Source organism: Oncorhynchus clarkii, chromosome 2 (genome assembly GCF_045791955.1).
Source record: "Oncorhynchus clarkii lewisi isolate Uvic-CL-2024 chromosome 2, UVic_Ocla_1.0, whole genome shotgun sequence".
Classification (NCBI taxonomy): domain Eukaryota; kingdom Metazoa; phylum Chordata; class Actinopteri; order Salmoniformes; family Salmonidae; genus Oncorhynchus; species Oncorhynchus clarkii.
This window is the reverse complement of record NC_092148.1, coordinates 62644070-62663288: the sequence shown is the minus strand read 5'-3', so window position 1 is coordinate 62663288 and position 19219 is coordinate 62644070. Positions and strand designations below refer to the sequence as shown.

At 41.1% G+C, this 19219-nt stretch overlaps 1 protein-coding gene across 2 annotated transcripts in view; it reads left to right on the top strand.

The window, feature by feature from the left end:
* The window catches only part of LOC139371314 (craniofacial development protein 1-like), a 51174-nt gene that overhangs the window by 29519 nt on the left and 2436 nt on the right, over positions 1-19219 (top strand). The window contains exon 7 of one of the 2 annotated variants that reach the window (XM_071111635.1): positions 9459-14469. The exons of the other annotated variant lie outside the window; for it this stretch is intronic. Within the exon in view, the coding sequence (XP_070967736.1) occupies positions 9459-9927 (469 nt within the window). The 3' untranslated portion in view covers positions 9928-14469. Of the gene's footprint in view, positions 1-9458; positions 14470-19219 lie in introns of those variants that run through there. 2 annotated transcript variants of the gene reach the window in all.

Sequence of the window (19219 nt, the reverse complement as noted above, 5' to 3'; positions counted from 1 at the left end):
GCTGAGCTCTGCAGCAGTCCAGCCTTATTAAGATGCCTAAATGAGTCATGCCTATAAGTTGGCAATTGTAAGCATTTAATTGTGTTTGGTAAAAATGATAGACCTTTTTTGTGCAAATTTGTCAGCAAGTAACTTGATGCCTGCTGTGCTGTGCCTAAGTGATATAAAGTTGTTTAACGGTAATATTATAAAAATCCTGCTTTTAAACCATTATACTGTGATTTACTTTAATCTCATTAATATTGTCTGTCTATGACAAACAGAACGTTTTTGATTAAAATCTATGTATTATTTTATATTAATGTCTATAAATCAATCTCTGAATTTGCTACCTTGATGAAATCACTCTCCTGCTCCTCTACGATGTAACAATTGCAGGGATGCCAAGATTTAATGGACAGTCGGAAGAGCAAATTAAATGGTAGGAAGGACATCCCAGCTTCAAGTGGTTTCAGATTTCACATCCTACATCACACAGGCTCAGAAAATATAGTGTGGTTGCAGTCCAAAAACGTTATTTTTACGCCCTCCTCACTCGCGCTAGCCTCTTTGCCTTGCGGGAATCCTTGTCAAAACTAGATGCAGTTTGTCTTAACTTCTTGCGTCGAGCAATCCCTTATCCGGGAGCGTAATCATAGCCTCGAGCTCATTACCATAACGCAACGTTAACTATTCATGAAAATCGCAAATGAAATGAAATAAATATATTCAAACACAAGCTTAGCCTTTTGTTAACAACACTGTCATCTCAGATTTTCAAAATATGCTTTTCAACCAAAGCTACACAAGCATTTGTGTAAGAGTATTGATAGCCTAGCATAGCATTAAGCCTAGCATTCAGCAGGCAACATTTTCACAAAAACAAGAAAAGCATTCAAATAAAATAATTTACCTTTGAAGAACTTCAGATGTTTTCAATGAGGAGACTCTCAGTTAGATAGCAAAGATTATTTGTGTAGGAGAAATCGCTCCGTTTTGTTCATCACGTTTGGCTAAGAAAACCCCCCGAAAATTCAGTCATTACAACGCAGAACTTTTTTCCAAATTAACTCCATAATATCGACAGAAACATGGCAAACGTTGTTTAGAATCAATCCTCAAGGTGTTTTTCACATATCTATTCAATTATAAATAATTTGTGGCAGTTGGGTTTCTCCTTGGAAGCAAACGGAAAAATACACGCAGCTGGAGATTACGCAATAATTGCGACGGGAGGACACCAAGCGAGCACCTGGTAGATGTAGTGTAAAATGGTCAATCTCCCAATGATATGCCTACAAATACGTCACAATGCTGCAGACACCTTGGGGAAACGACAGAAAGTGTAAGCTCATTCCTGTTCCATTCACAGTCATATAAGGAGACATTGGAACACAGCGCCTTCAAAATCTGGGGCACTTCCTGTTTGAAATTTCATCTTGGTTTTGCCTGTAGCATCAGTTCTGTGGCACTCACAGACAATATCTTTGCAGTTTTGGAAACGTCAGTGTTTTCTTTCCAAAGCTGTCAATTATATGCATAGTCAAGCATCTTTTTGTGACAAAATATCTGGTTTAAAACGGGAACGTTTTTCATCCAAAAATTAAAAGAGCGCCCCCTATATATATATCGAAGAAGTTAAGTGGAGGTCCACATATCAACTTGTGGGGTTGATATGACCCACAATTCAATGCAAACTGTGGTCACGTGTCATACTCCGGTGGCCGGAAAGTGTCAAATTTAATCCACACGGATGCATTTTCGGCATGTCAGACAAAATTATGAATTTTGTAAGCTAGCTTACTAAAACAAATGTAGAGATGACATTGATTTTAGCATTGGCAAAGTGGCTTAGTCTTGTAGTGAGGACCCTATAAAACGTAGCTAGCTTCATAAACAAATTGGAATAAATTACCAAACTATAAAACTAGTTAGCCAGCTATGGGTAACTGTAGCTAGCTAGCTAGCTAACTGACAGAAGTGCTAGCTAACTACATTATTTTGCTTGGTACATTCATAGCTTTAGGTTGGTTGTTTTTGAGCTCAATTTCAAGATTTCAACCAAGGACATTGGCTCTCCGATATGACAATGTAAAACGTCATTCAAGGGCTGTTTAGGGCCAAGGTCTGTCTACTTTGAATTTGGACTGCAGCCCCTGTATCCGTGGGTACCAGGGCTATCGCTCAATTCAAGCCATTTTGATCTACAGTGTCCACAGATCGATTTAAACGAAAATGACGTTCGGAATCTGTACCAGAACCACGCAGGTCTCCTAAACAGGGGACTTTACATCTAAGAGGTTTAACAAAAGAATGGTCAAAATATCTCCTCCAGGAGATGAACCCGCAATGTTATGACCCACAGCTGGGAACTCTAACCATTACACTAGGAACTAAACACCTTGACTTCGACAGCCCATTCAAATTTTTTGGAAGCGTTCATTCCAAAATTATTTTGTTAATTCACTCAGTAGTGATTCCACATTTATTTATCTTGCTTGGTTAAAATTAATCAAGTAGTTAACAAAATGCTTGCTAACTTGGTTTTCTTTTGACCTCACGTTGACCTGATCGTATAGCATTTCGTATTATTCTGTATGTAAATCCGTGACATTCCATTTATACTGAACAACAATATAAATACAACATGCAACAATTTCAAAGATTTTACTGAGTTACAGTTCATAGAAGTCAATTGAAATAAATTCATTAGGCCCTAATCTATGCTGTTCACATGTTTCACATGATTGTGCAGGAGTGCAGCCATGGGCCCACCCACTTGGTAGCCTGGCCCAGCCAATCAGAATACATTTTTCACCACAAAAGGGCTTTATTACAGACAGAAATACACCTCAGTTTTAATTTTATATATATATACAGTGCCTTGCGAAAGTATTCGGCCCCCTTGAACTTTGCGACCTTTTGCCACATTTCAGGCTTAAAACATAAAGATATAAAACTGTATTTTTTTTGTGAAGAATCAACAACAAGTGGGACACAATCATGAAGTGGAACGACAATTATTGGATATTTCAAACTTTTTTAACAAATCAAAAACTGAAAAATTGGGCGTGCAAAATTATTCAGCCCCTTTACTTTCAGTGCAGCAAACTCTCTCCAGAAGTTAAGTGAGGATCTCTGAATGATCCAATGTTGACCTAAATGACTAATGATGATAAATACAATCCACCTGTGTGTAATCAAGTCTCCGTATAAATGCACCTGCACTGTGATAGTCTCAGAGGTCCGTTAAAAGCGCAGAGAGCATCATGAAGAACAAGGAACACACCAGGCAGGTCCGAGATAATGTTGTGAAGAAGTTTAAAGCCGGATTTGGATACAAAAAGATTTCCCAAGCTTTAAACATCCCAAGGAGCACTGTGCAAGCGATAATATTGAAATGGAAGGAGTATCAGACCACTGCAAATCTACCAAGACCTGGCCGTCCCTCTAAACTTTCAGCTCATACAAGGAGAAGACTGATCAGAGATGCAGCCAAGAGGCCCATGATCACTCTGGATGAACTGCAGAGATCTACAGCTGAGGTGGGAGACTCTGTCCATAGGACAACAATCAGTCGTATATTGCACAAATCTGGCCTTTATGGAAGAGTGGCAAGAAGAAAGCCATTTCTTAAAGATATTCATAAAAAGTGTTGTTTAAAGTTTGCCACAAGCCACCTGGGACACACAGCAAACATGTGGAAGAAGGTGCTCTGGTCAGATGAAACCAAAATTGAACTTTTTGGCAACAATGCAAAACGTTATGTTTGGCGTAAAAGCAACACAGCTCATCACCCTGAACACACCATGCCCACTGTCAAACATGGTGGTGGCAGCATCATGGTTTGGGCCTGCTTTTCTTCAGCAGGGACAGGGAAGATGGTTAAAATTGATGGGAAAATGGATGGAGCCAAATACAGGACCATTCTGGAAGAAAACCTGATGGAGTCTGCAAAAGACCTGAGACTGGGACGGAGATTTGTCTTCCAACAAGACAATGATCCAAAACATAAAGCAAAATCTACAATGGAATGGTTCAAAAATAAACATATCCAGGTGTTAGAATGGCCAAGTCAAAGTCCAGACCTGAATCCAATCGAGAATCTGTGGAAAGAACTGAAAACTGCTGTTCACAAATGCTCTCCATCCAACCTCACTGAGCTCGAGCTGTTTTGCAAGGAGGAATGGGAAAACATTTCAGTCTCTCGATGTGCAAAACTGATAGAGACATACCCCAAGCGACTTACAGCTGTAATCGCAGCAAAAGGTGGCGCTACAAAGTATTAACTTAAGGGGGCTGAATAATTTTGCACGCCCAATTTTTCAGTTTTTGATTTGTTAAAAAAGTTTGAAATATCCAATAAATGTCGTTCCACTTCATGATTGTGTCCCACTTGTTGTTGATTCTTCACAAAAAAATACAGTTTTATATCTTTATGTTTGAAGCCTGAAATGTGGCAAAAGGTTGCAAAGTTCAAGGGGGCCGAATACTTTCGCAAGGCACTGTATATATATACTTTTGTATTTTACCTCCTTTTCTCCCCAATTTCGATCTTGTCTCATCGTTGCAACTCCCCAACAGGCTTGGGAGAGGTGAAGGTCGAGTCATGTGTCCTCTGAAACATGACCCGCCAAACCGCGCTCGTTAACTTTTTATGGCTGCAGGGGCAGTATTGAGTAGCTTGGATGAAAGGGTGCCCATTGTAAACGGCCAGCTCCTCAGTCGCTAACATATGCATATTAGTATTAGTATTGGATAGAAAACACTCTAAAGTTTCCAAAACTGTCAAAATATTGTCTGTGAGTATAACAGAACTGATATTGCAGGCGAAACCCTGAGGAAAATCAAAACAGGAAGTGGCTTCTATTTTGAAAACTCCATGTTCCATAGCTTCCCTTTGCTGGATTTAAAGGGATATGAACCAGATTCCTTTTCCTATCGCTTCCTCAAGGTGTCAACAGTCTTCAGACATAGTTTCAGGCTTTTATTTTGAAAAATGAGCCAGAACGATAACATCGCGTCAAGTGGTCACATGAGTTTGGACAGCCATTGTTTTCCCCTCTCCTACTGTGAAAGACATTTGTGGTTGATATATTATCGATTATATATTTTAAAAACAACCTGAGGATTGATTATAAAAAACGTTTAACATGTTTCTGTGGACATTATGGAAACTATTTGGAATTTTCGTCTGCGTTGTCGTGACCGCTCTTTCCTGTGGATTTCTGAACATAACGCGACAAACAAACAGAGGTATTTTGGATATAAAAATAATCTTTATTTAACAAACGGAACATTTGTTGTGTAACTGGGAGTCTCGTGAGTGAAAACATCCGAAGATCATCAAAGGTAAACGATTAATTTGATTGCTTTTCTGATTTTCGTGACCAAGCTTCCTGATGCTAAGTGTACTTAATGTTTTGTCGTGCGATCGATAAACTTACACAAACACTTGGATTGCTTTCGCTGAAAAGCACAATTTCAAAATCTGACACGACAGGTGGATTAACAAAAGGCTATGCTGTGTTTTCCTATATTGCACTTGTGATTTCATTAATATAAATATTTGTAGTAATATTTATTGAATGTAGCGCTATGCTATTCAGCGGTTGTTGATGACACTTGTCCCGATATCGGGATTGCAGCCATAACAAGTTAACACCTGCATGCTTAACCCGGAAGCCAGCCGCACCCTGTTCAACTGACAACCGAAGTCACCCAGCCCGCCACAAGGAGTCGCTAGAGCGTGATGAGCCAAGTAAAGACCCCCCCCCCCCCCCCCCTCCCCAGGCCTGTAGTGATGCGATGCAGTGCCTTAAACCGCTGCGCCACTCGGGAAGCCAGAGAAATTAACATTCAGTTTTCTGGCAGCAGCTCTGGTGGACATTCCTGTAGTCAGCATGCCATTTGCAGGCTCCCTCAACTTGAGACACATGGGACCAACACTTTACATGTTGTGTTTATGTTGTCCTTCAGTATGTTATGTTTCGTATGGTGTGTATTAATTTGTGGATGGCCATCATCCATTTCACATTAAATGTTACGAATTGGAATTTGTATATGTTACGAATTTCAATTCGTACGATACGTTATGAATTTACATTACGTATGATATATTACGAATTCCAATTTGTTGTCACTAAGGTAAGCTAGGAGGCTAATGTTAATGTTAGCTAGGTGGCTAGAGTTAGCTAGGCTAGGGGTTAAGGTTATGGTTAGGAGTTATGTTAAAGGGTTAGGGTTATGGGAATGGTTAGCTAACATGCTAAGTAGTTTATAAGTAGCTAAACAGTAGTAAGTAGTTGCAAAGTTGGGAATTAGCTAAAATGCTAAAGTTGACCGGGATGAGATTGGAACACTGAACCTTTGGGTTGCTAGACATTCGCGTTATACGCCCATCCTTCCACTCCGACCAACCACCCTCATTTTTGTCGTAAAACCTTTTACTGCAGTGGGCTAAATCAGGGTCACACAGAGTTTCTCTTAAACAAATCTACTTTGAAACAAACGTGTACACCTCACACACATGATTATGTGCTTCAAAAAAAGATAAGACCTGTACCATGTCAGATATAGTATTCAATTTTTAGTTTGCATCCCAATATGACACCTTATACAGTGCATTCGTAAAGTATTTCGACTCCTTCACTTTTTTGACGTAGTTTTCTTCCCCCTCATCAATCTACACGCAAATGTATAAAATAAAAAAACTGAAATATCAGACCCTTTATGCAGTACTTTGTTGAAGCATCTTTGGCAACGATTACAGACTTGAGTCTTCTTGGGTATGACGCTACAAGCTTGGCACACCTGTATTTGGGAAGTTTCTCCCATTCTTCTCTGCAGATCCTCTCAAGCTCTGTCAGGTTGGATGGGGGGTGTGTCTGCACAGCTATTTTCAGGTCTCTGCAGAGATGTTATGTCGGATTCAAGTCTGGGTTCTGGCTGGGCCACTCAAGGACATTCAGAGACTTGTCCCGAAGCCACTCCTGCATTGTCTTGGCTGTGTGCTTAGGGGTCGTTGTCTAGTTGGAAGGTGAACCTTTGCCCCAGTCTGAGATCCTGACCGCTCTGGAGAAAGTTTTCATCAAAGATCTCTCTGTACTTTGCTCTGTTCATCTTTCCCATAATCCTGACTAGTCTCCCAGTCCCTGCCGCTGAAAAACAACTCCACAGCATGATGCTGCCACCACCATGCTTCACCGTAGGGATGGTGTCAGGTTTCCTCCAGACGTGACGCTTGGCATTCAGGGCAAAAAGTTCAATCTTGGTTTCATCAGACCAGAGAATCTTGTTTCTCATGATTTAGAAATCCTTCAGGTGCCTTTTGGCAAACTCTAAGCGGGCTGTCATTTGCCTTTTACTTTTCCTTCTGGCCACTCTACTATAAAGGCCTGATTGGTGGAGTGCTGCAGAGATGGTTGTCTCTCTGGAAGGTTCTCCCATCTCCACAGAGGAACTCTGGATCTCCGTCAGAGTGACCATCGGGTTCTTGGTCACCTCCCTGACCAAGGCCCTTCTCCCCCGATTGCTCAGTTTGGCTGGGTGGCCAGCTCTAGGAAGAGTCTTGGTGGTTCCAAACTTCTTCCATTTAAGAATGTTGGAGGCCACTGTGTTCTTTGGGTACCTTCAATGCTGCAGAAATGTTTTGGTACCCTTCCCCAGAAGTGACAAATCCTATTTCTGAGCTCTACGGACAATTCCTTTGACCTCATGGCTGGTTTTTGCTCTGACATGCACTGTCAACTCTGGGACCTTATATATATTTTCGTGTCTCATAGCAAAGGGTCTGAATGCTTATGTAAATAATATATATATTTTTAAATAAATTAGCAAAAATGTCTACTAACCTATTTTACTTTTGTCATTATGGGGTATTGTGTGTAAATTAATGAGGAAAAAATGTGGATTTAATCAATTTTAGATAAGGCTGTAACGTAACAAAATGTGGAATGAGGGAAGGGGTCTGAATACTTTCCGAATGCACAGTATACATTACAGGAGACTGAAATATAACAAAACCGTTTGACATACAAACACCAGATTTTTGGCAAGTGTTTTGAAATAATGTTTTTTAATTTTGAAAAATATGAATTACATTTCACCTCATGAGGCCACTAGTGGGTGATTTGGTAATTTGGCTGCAGTGAAGTGGTCTAAAACCTCTACAGGATTGGTGTGTCCCCCACGGGATGGTTAACCTAATGTGATTAGCTTGAGGTTGTAAGTAACATGCAAATTTCCCATGACATAGACATGTCTGATATGGGCATAAAGCTTCAATTCTTGTTAATCTAACTGCCCTGTCCAATTTACAGTAGCTATTACAGTGAAATAATACCATGCTATTGTTTGAGGAGAGTGTACAATTATGAACTTGAAAATGTATTAATAAACCCATTAGGCACATTTGGACAGTCTTGGTACAATATTTTGAACATATAACCAATGGTTCATTGGATCAGTCTAAAACTTTGCACATACACAGCAGCCATCTAGTGGCCAAAATCTAAATGGTGCCTGGATTGGAATAATACATTATGGCCTTACTCTTGCATTTCTTTGTATTATCTTTTTCCATATCTAATGTGTTATATTCTCCTACATTCATTTCACATTTCCACAAACTTCAAAGTGTTTCCTTTCAAATGGTATTAGGAATATGCATATCCTTGTTTCAGGTCCTGAGATTTGGGTATGTCTTTTTAGGTGAAAATTGGGGGGAAAAGGGGCGGATCCTTAAGAGGTTTTAAGTAACCTACTATCTTATGTAACCATACCAAACGTAACATATCATACTAATTTCAGTGTCCCGGCTTTGCATGAGACCAGGATGGCACACAGAATGTTCGGCAAGCAGTGAGTCTGAGTAGGGTTGCAAAGGGTCGGAAATATTCCAGGAAATTTCCAGAAATTTTCCATAGGAAGTTAAGCCCTGGAATTTGGGGAATTTTGCTTAAAATCATAAGGCAATTCTAGGTCTTGTAGCATATTTTGGTTAAACTATCCACAATTCAATGGAATTGCAACCCTCAGTGCATTCTTCCATCACATGTGCAGTGCACTCTTCCATCACATGTACAGCTGTTTCTCAAGATATTGCACACTATGAGATGCTATTGAGCCCACACTACTACACTGTCTGAGCCAAGGACTACAAGTTTTGATTACAATACTGGGTGTGGTGAATATATTTTATATGACGTAGATTATATTTTTCTTAACTAGTAAATCGTAGCCTACAGAAAAGTGTGTTTAAATCATTTCTAACTTGTTAACAATTTTTGTAGTTAGTTTTTGCTACCATGTGGATTTTAGCTTGCTTGAGCCTGCTAACTGAGGAGTGTTAATACACCTGTTTCCATACATATAATTTTAAAACATTTATCTTACAAAGGAGTTGTTTAATCTAACTGCTTAACTATTTATCTGGAATTTGATTTTTTTTTTTTGTCATTTTTTTCTAATCTTTACAGGAAAATGCCACGGGCGCTATCTGATATGTGGAGACATTTCACTGCAGCTAATGTAGAAGGAAAAGCTGTGTACATTTGCAAATACTGTGCCAAATCATATGTGAACAATGCAACAAAGATGCCGAATCATCTGGCCAAGTGCATAAAGTTCCCTCAGCGCCCACAACAAGCAACCTCTGACAAAAGTCCCTATACTTCTATTCGAGGTGAAAATTATGAATCGGACACCTTATCGATAGCAACAGCTGATGGTCCTCCTGGAATCAGAAGTTTTTTTGACTCAATGGAGGAACGTAGTCAGAGAAATGCTGATGAATGTCTTGCTCGAGCTGTGTATGCAACTGGTTCACCTCTGATGCTCACAGGCAATGTGTATTGGAAAAGATTTCTGAATGTTCTTCGTCCAGCATACACCCCTCCAACCAGACATGCTTTATCTACTCATTTGCTGGATGCAGAGTTCAAGTGAAGGTCAAGCAAATCATAGAGAAAGCAGCCTGTATTGCAATCATCTCTGATAGGTGGTCAAATGTTTGTGGGCAAGGAATAATTAACTACATCTCCACCCCTCAACCAGTATTCTACAAGAGCACAGACACAAGGACAACAGACACACCAGTCTCTACATTGCAAATGAGCTGAAGGCAGTCATCAATGACCTTGGACCACAGAAGGTATTTGCTCCAAGGTGACAGACAATGCTGTGAACATGATGGCTGCTTGGTCTAAAGTGGAGGAGTCCTAACATCACATTACACCCATTGGCTGTGCTGCTCATGCATTGAATCTGCTCCTCAAGGATGTCATTGCACTGAAAGAAAATGGATACACTCTACAAGAGAGCCAAGGAAATGGTTAGGCAGGGTCATCAAGTTATAGCAGCAATCTACCTCACCAAGCAAAGTGAGAAGAATAAGAGCAGAGTGGTGTTGTCATCATGTTTGACAGTCTCCTGGAGGGGAAGGAGTCTCTCCAGGAAATGGCCATATCACAGTCTGCCGATATGGACAGCCCCATCAAGAGGATCCTTCTGGATTATGTATTTTGGGAGAGAGTGGTAAGCATCCTGAAACTCTTGAAACCAATAGCAGTAGCCATTGCACAGATTGAGGGAGACAATGCCATCCTGTCTGATGTTCAGGCTCTGCTTGCAGATGTAAGAAAATAAATCCGTACTGGCCCCCCCAATCCTGTTGCTCCAAGCAGAGGAAATCATTCAATATTCCCTTTTGTTGTTCAATGAAATCATCCCATGTGAAGAGTCAACTCATTTAATTGAAGTTCAATTCGTAACTACATTTTTTTCTTCTATTGGAAGTATTTAATCAATTGCACTTATGTCTACTTATGATGAGGTAAACGGTTTCTGTTTCTGTCTCTTTGTGCTACTTCATCTTACCACAACTTGGTCTGTGCAATGCAAATTAATGTGAAGTAGGATGGCTGTTTCCCAAAGGTCTGTGATTTTAAAGTTAACGTAACTAACTAGTTATGTCTTGTGTAAGAAAGTATGCTCTATTTCGGTGCATGAACTGGCCATACACGTTAGTCAACGTAAGATTGTAATGCTAGCTAAGGTTGCTATCATAGCAGCCAAGGATGTTCGCAAGTTTATTTGTGCATATTTGTTTGTGCTCCGATTACACGAGATCAGCAGTTTACACATGATGACTTCAGCCTTATGTGAAAAACCTTATTTGGGTAAATATAGTTAGCTAGCTTCCCTCGCTTGCTAGCTACCTAGCCAACGTTAACTCTCATCTGACTGGTATAACGTTACGTTATTTAGATACCTAGCTCATCAAAACAAAACCACATTCATTTGCTAGCTACCTTTTATTTGGCTGTTCGTTAGCTAGCCAGCTTTCAGCTGACTGGTGTTAGCTAGCTACAGAGGCTAGCTGCTGAACTTTGTACACGCAAGCTAACATTAGCTATGTAACTTTAGCTACCTAGCTAATCTAAATATCTGTTTGCATGTATTGATTAACTTCAGCTTGAATATACCAGCTAGCTACATACAGTAACCTAGGTTTGTTCGCATACACTTCCTGATTGGCAGCTGCGTTGTTGCCGAGCAACCAACCTGGTGTTAGAACTCTGAGATTCGGCCAATAAGAGATGGTAGCATATTGTCAGAGATGCTACAAGAAGGTAGCACGTCGTTGTTTCTTAATAAGAAATGTGCACGGGAGAGCGATAAGTTATACATTTAATAAAAACTGTTGCACCTACAAATTTTGTCAGTCCAGCATGTTTTTATGTCCAGTGCTCACTTTATGGATGCTATAGTGTAGTTTTAATCCGACATCTAGAATTTGAGCTAGGTAGGCGCAAGTAATACTCTTAAAAATCAATTTTAACAACCCTGTTAATTAAGAAATCCGGTATGTGGTTCTCGGCAACGGGTGGATGGCTCATGGCGAGAGGCGAGTGTGTTGTGTACCACCAACCGAGTTGATTTGATTATTTTCATTGAAATTGTTGGGATATTGGTTTAGATATGATGGATGGACGATTTGAATTTAACACTGAGTTTCAATCAATGCCTATAATCCCCCTGCTTGACCTGTAGCTGTGGAGCAGCTGTCCATCTGCATGCCTTCTCAGAATACCAGCATCATCTGACATCCAGGGCTTTCAGTGGCGCTCATCTCCCTTCCTGCCTGCCTCCTCTCCCAGAACAGGATTTTCTCTCTGCCTTCAGAGAGGCCCTGCAGTGGCATTATTCTTTCCTAAAGGTTACTGTTGAACAGATGAATAATTGAACAGCCCCCCCCACCATCTTTCTCTCCTCTTCTCCATCCTCCTCTGTGTCTTTGACTGATGAGCTATGCAGCCTGACTGCTGGTCGCTGTTCCTGCGTCACAGAAAAGGAAATGTACGGAGCAGAGCTAAGAAAACACAGTCGAGAACAGGTTATATATGAGGTTAGAGGGGGGCAGGGAGTCGGGTGCAGAGCAGCACCTGCTCTATACATAGCAATAGCAGTCCACATCCATTTACCCAGGAGCTCTGCAGATAAGGCCTTTCACTCCTTGATGCTGATGAATGCACTACTATAGCTTGCCCTTTGCTGCAGTGTATAGGTGTGTGGTTAGGTGAGATCGCGTGTGTATTCATATGCATTTTTAACCTGCTCTTTTCTGAGTACATTTTTGAAACCCCACAAATACACAAAGCACTTGTCCTATGTGCCTGTTGTATGCAGTGAGTGTTTCAGAGCAGCCAACCACAGGAGTGTGAAAAGACACCTACACTAAAGTGGTGCATATACACTGCCCACTTCCCCCTCCCCCTATGTTCTGTGGATATTAATAGATATGTGTGCATCATACATATGCCTATTTCTGTCACACACACAAACCACATAGGAGATAGTCAGGCCGTGAAATGAGAGTGAGAGTTCACTCTAAATCGGCAAATGGCGGCCCATGGGCCACCTCCTTTTTGTAGGCCTGCGGATTCATTTCCTGGTCTCAACTTACTATTAAAAGTTAGAATAATAGAATTCACAGGGTGCAATTTCAAAACGTGCTTGTGCATCAGGATGTGTTCTATTATGTCAGTTACTGACAGTCACTCAATAAGCCCATGTCAGCTAAACATTGTTAGATTGGTAAGTTAGTTTAGTGGCCAGCTATTTAAACTTGTAGTAAGCAAGGTCGAATTACTGACCGGGTGGGGCCCCATTGATCATCAGATATCATATTGAAAACTGCAAACATTTGTCTCAACCCTATGGCAAAATGTGTGGAATTGCAGGAAATTAAATCTAAAACTTCAATTGTTTCTCTTCACTGTCAAGAGCCGCTATATTTTTTTGCTCGCAACAAAATGTTGCTTATGGCCCCCAAAAGGCAAGGGTTGACTCTGACTGCATGTGGGTATGGATGTGTGTACGCAGACCTGCGAGCCACTGCGGCCCCTCATCAGTTCCGATTTTTTTAGTGTGGCTCCCACCCACATTAAAGTTGCGCATCCCCTGGTCTAAATTAACTATGTAACCAACTTTCTTCTGAACATCTCTTTGCTTTTGATCATGAATAATGAATGTTGAAGAGATGTAGGCCAGTCTTATGGTGTGTGTAGCTCACAGTGAGAGCTAAGGGATAAAAGTAATCTGTGTAGACAACAAACTACCTAGCACGCTATATTCCTATCTCCTCAACCACTAAAAGGCTGTCACCTCGATGCTTATCACTTAGTCTAGTTCAAGTGTTCACTCACAGGGAGGTGACCTGCTTTGTGGGGCACATTATGAAATGACAGAGAAATTAATGATGTCAAAATAACACAGTGATGTGGATTGGGTGAAAAATGTGTGCAGATGACCCAATTTTGTCAGGAGGGCCGAGGATCTCTATCAACTGAGTGGTGACAACAGAGATGGGCATTATTTCTGTTACGTGTATTTGAAATATGCATTTTAATTACGTATTTTTTACACTGGGCTGAAGTTTAGCTGTAGTTTATTTTCAAAATACTTTTCAATACCATATTTTATAGAGGTTTGCCATTTTTCATGGCCCCCTTTCACCTTGCATTGGTATCAGAAGTCTGATGGTACTATGGTGTGATAAGACCATCTGCTAAATTAACTAAATATAAATGTGTATGTAAAAATTTACAATTGCAAAGAATGCTGAGTATTATTCTAATGAGCTCTGCCCTGAAACAAGGTTTTGTCAAAATTGACTTTTCTAGGCAGGTTTCGGAGAATTTACACAGCAGATTAGTAGAATTAGGTTAAACTGTATCCCATCTAGACATGACCCCACATTGTTTTGTTTTTTTGTATGTTCATTTTCATATGTACATTTTACAAATCCAGAGTGACTTACAGTCAGTGCATTCAACTAGAAACAATAACATACCACAGTCATAGCAAGTAAAATGTTCTGTAACTGTTACTGAGAATGTTTATTGCAGTTCGGCCCGGCTACTTGCAAATGTATTTCTGTATTTTAAAATACAAAATACATGTATTTGAATTAAATTCATTATAAAATACAAGTATTTTGTCGTTTATTTTGATACATTGATCTCTCTTTTTTTGTCATTGTATTTTGTAATTTTTGCTCATCCCTGGGTGACACTGAAAGTCAGGTGTCAGGTGATATAGCCAAGTTCTGTAAGGTGGGTTGCTTTCCACAGGTACCTTTTGCTAGTCCTCTGATTTAAAGGCCCAATGTAGCTGTTTTTATCTCAATGAAAAAATGTATTGGTGACAATAAAATACCTTACTGTAATACTTTTCTATTAAAATGGTAAAAAAATAAACAAAAAATAGCTTTTTAGCAATAAAACAAATTCTAGGACTGTCTGGGAGTGGTTTTAGTGAGGGACATAGAGGGATATGTAACCTGAAAACTAGATGTTATTGGCAGAGAGGTTTGGAAATCTCTGTTATTGGTCTATTAACTTATACTGCCTTCTGATATCACCAGGCAAGCCAAAACCACTCATGCAAAACCTGCAGATTTAGAATGTCCTGTGTACATTTTATTGTCAACCAGCAACTATCAGGAAATAACATATATGTTGTACAATATGAAACAAAACATAGAAAAAACATAATTTTGACTGCACTGGGCCTTTTAAGGGTTCATTTGTCTCTTGAACCCAATAAAAGGAGTCAGACATCTTCTCACCTGTGATTACCCAGCCTGCTCTGGGGCTGGGGATGACATACCTGCTGCCACTGGTTGAGGTCTCTGTATTATCTCTTCCCGTAATCATCATAACCCAGCCTGCACCTGTCTCCATGGCTACCCAGCACCATAGCACTCCTCTGTGTGAGCTAGCTCTCTCATTTCTCCAGTCCCACTGCTTTGGGATGATTTGGTCTCCACCAGGGGGGATGCTAATCTAGCATGACATCATTGGAGCAGCCTTGGAGACATTGCGATGATTAACTCTGTCACTGCCTGTTGAGAGTAGAAGAGGCTTTCAACCATGCAGGCAGAGATGTCACACTACCACCACTTACCCTGGTTTTGGCTATGTCTGTCTGTGCTTCAGTATAGGAGATGAGAGAGAAGAGTCTTACTGTATATTCAGCCAATCTAGATTGTGGTGAGATGAAGTAAATATACATTAAATTAAAGACTGTAGTTGGAGAGTTCAGAAATACAGCCTATCCGACACGCTAAATGGCTGCTTTCTCCCAGTTCCTCCCTTTTCTCAGTGTTTTTCTGTCTCTTTGGGAGGGATGTGGTTGCGGAGGCCAGGGTCCTGAGAGAGAGGCAGCAGTGGGCTGAGGGTGGTCCACTAGGCCACACTGGGAGACCACATAGCTGTTCTTGGAGCTCCAGACAGCCCCATGGTAGGGGTATGCCCTGGGACTGCTCTCCCACGGGGGGTCGCACACAGGCTGGGGGGCCAGTGAGGAGGCCTCCCTCCCTCTGATCCAGGGCCAGACAACAACCAGTGGTGGGTGTGAGCCGTGAGGCAGCTGGTAATGGCTTTGGGGAGGAACTTTGGGTACAGTGGTATCTTTCTAGCTGTCCCTTATGTATAGAGAAGGCTCTATGTGGTGTGCATAGGCCATGCTAGGAGAAGGAATAGGAGATGGAAATCAAATCAAATTTTATTGGTCACATACACATATTTAGCAGATGTTGTTGCGGATGTAGCTAAATGCTTGTGTTCCTAGCTCCAACAGTGCAGTAATATCTAACAAAACACACAATTCTAAAATAATGGAATATATAAATGTTAGATTGAGCAATGTCGCCGTGGAATTGACTAAAATACAGTAAAATAGAATATAGTATATACGGTTGAAGTCAGAAGTTTACATACACTTAGGTTGGAGTCATTAAAACTAGATTTTCTGCCTCCCGGGTGGCGCAGTGGTTAAGGGCGCTGTACTGCATCGCCAGCTGTGCCACCAGAGACTCTGGGTTCGCGCCCAGGCTCTGTCGTAACCGGCCGCGACCGGGAGGTCCGTGGGGCGACGCACAATTGGCCTAGCGTCGTCCGGGTTAGGGAGGGTTTGGCCGGTCCTTGTCTCATCGAGCACCAGCGACTCCTGTGGTGGGCCGGGCGCAGTGCACGCTAACCAAGGTTGCCAGGTGCACGGTGTTTCCTCCGACACATTGGTGCGGCTGGCTTCCGGGTTGGATGCGCGCTGTGTTAAGAAGCAGTGCGGCTTGGTTGGGTTGTGTATCGGAGGACGCATGACTTTCAACCTTCGTCTCTCCCGAGCGGGAGTTGTAGCGATGAGACAAGATACCACGAAATTGGGGAGAAAAGGGGGTAAAATTCAACAACAAAAAAACAAAACTAGATTTTCAACCACTCCACAAATTTCTTGTTAACAAACTATAGTCGGTTAGGACTATAGTCGGTTGTGCATGACACAAGTCATTTTTCCAACAATTATTTACAGACAGATTATTTCACTTATAATTCACTGTATCACAGTTCCAGTGGGTCAGACGTTTGCATACACTAAGTTGACTGTGCCTTTAAACAGCTCGGAAAATTCCAGAAAATGATGTCATGACTTTAGAAGCTTCTGTTAGGCCAATTGACCTCATTTGAGTCAATTGGAGGTGTACCTCTGGATGTATTGCAAGGCCTACCTTCAAACTCAGTGCCTCTGCTTGACATCATCGAAAAATCTAAAGAAATCAGCCAAGATCTCAGAAAAAAAATTGTAGACCTCCACAAGTCTTGTTCATCCTTGGAAGCAATTTTCAAACGCCTGAAGGTACCAAGTTAATCTGTACAAGTATAACACCATGGGACCACGCATCCGTCATACCGCTCAGGAAGGAGACGCATTCTGTCTCCTAGAGATTAACATATTTTGGTGTGAAAAGTGCAAATCATCCCCAGAACAACAGCAAAGGACCTTGTGAAGATGCTGGAGGAAACGGGTACAAAAGTATCTATTTCCACAGTAAAACGAGTCCTATATCGTCATAACCTGAATGGTTGCTCAGCAAGGAAGAAGCCACTGCTTCAAAACCGCCATAAAAAAGGCAGACTACGGTTTGCAACTGCACATGGGTACAAAGATCGTACTTTTTGGAGGAATGTCCTCTGGTCTGATGAGACAAAAATAGAACTGTTTGGCCATGATGACCATCGTTATGTTTGGAGGAAAAAGAGGGAGGCTTGCAAGCTGAAAAACACCATCCCAACCGTGAAGCACAGGGGTGGCAGCATCATGTTGTGGGGGTGCTTTGCTTCAGGAGGGACTGGTGCACTTCACAAAATGGATGGCATAATGAGGATGGAAAATGATGTGGATATATGGATGCAACATCTCAAGACATCAGTCAGGAAGTTAAAACTTGGTCTTCCGAATGGACAATGAACTCAAGCATACTTCCAAATTTGTGGCAAAATGGCTTAAGGACAACAAAGTCAAGGTATTGGAGTGGGCATCACAAAGCCCTGACCTCAATCCTATAAAAAATGTGTGGGCAGAACTGAAAAAGCTTTTGCGAGCAAGGAGGCCTACAAATCGGACTCCATTACACCAGCTCTGTCAGGAGAAATGGGCCAAAATTCACCCAACTTATTGTGGGAAGCTTGTGGAAGACTACCTGAAATGTTTGACCCAAGTTAAAGAATTTAAAGGCCATGCTACCAAATACTAATTGAGTGTTTGTTAACTTCTGACCCACTGGGAATGTGATGAAAGAAATAAAAACTGAAATGAATAATTATCTACTATTATTCTGACATTTCACATTCTTAAAATAAAGTGGTGATCCTAACTGACTTAAGACAGGGAATTTTTTACTAGGATTAAATGTCAGTAATTGTGAAAAACTGAGTTTAAATTTGGCTAAGGTGTATGTAAACCTCCGACTTCAACTGTACATGAGATGAGTAAAGAGATGAGTAAAGCCATATGTAAACATTATTAAAGTGACTAGTGTTCTTTTATTAAAGTGGCCAGTGATTCCAAGCCTATGTACAGTACCATTCAAAAGTTTTGAACACAGCTATTTTCTACATTGTCGAAAAAACTATGAAAAAACTATGAAATAACACATGGAATCATGTAGTAACCAAAAAAAGTGTTGAACAAATCAAAATATTTTAGTTTTTAGATTCTTCAAAGTAGCCACCCTTTGCCTGATGACAGCTTTACACACTCTTGGCATTTTCTCAACCAGCTTCATGAGGAATGGTTTTCCAACAGTCTTGAAGGAGTTCCCACATATGCTGAGCACTCGTTGGCTGCTTTTTCTTCACTCTGCGGTCCGACTCATCCCAAAACATCTAAATTGCGTTGAGGTCGGGTGATTGTGGAGGCCAGGTCATCTGATGCAGCACTCCATCACTCTCCTTCTTGGTAAACTAGCCCTTACACAGCCTGGAGGTGTGTTGGGTCATTGTCCTGTTGAAAACAAATTATAGTCCCACTAAGCCCAAACCAGGTGGTATGGGTATTGCTTCAGAATGCTGTGGTAGCCATGCTGACTAAGTGTGCCTTGAATACTAAATAAATCACACACAGTGTCACCAGCAAAGCGCCTCCACACCATAACACCTCCTTCATGCTTTATGCAGGGAAATACACATGCAGAGATCATCCGTTCACACACTCCGTGTCTCACAAAGACACGACGGTTGGAACCAAACATCTCCAATTTGGACTCCAGACCAAAGGACATATTTCCACCGGTTTAATGTCCATTGCTTGTGTTTCTTTGGTCCAAGCAAGTCTCTTCTTATTATTGGTGTCCTTTAGTAGTGGTTTCTTTGCAGCAATTCAACCATGAAGGCCTTAT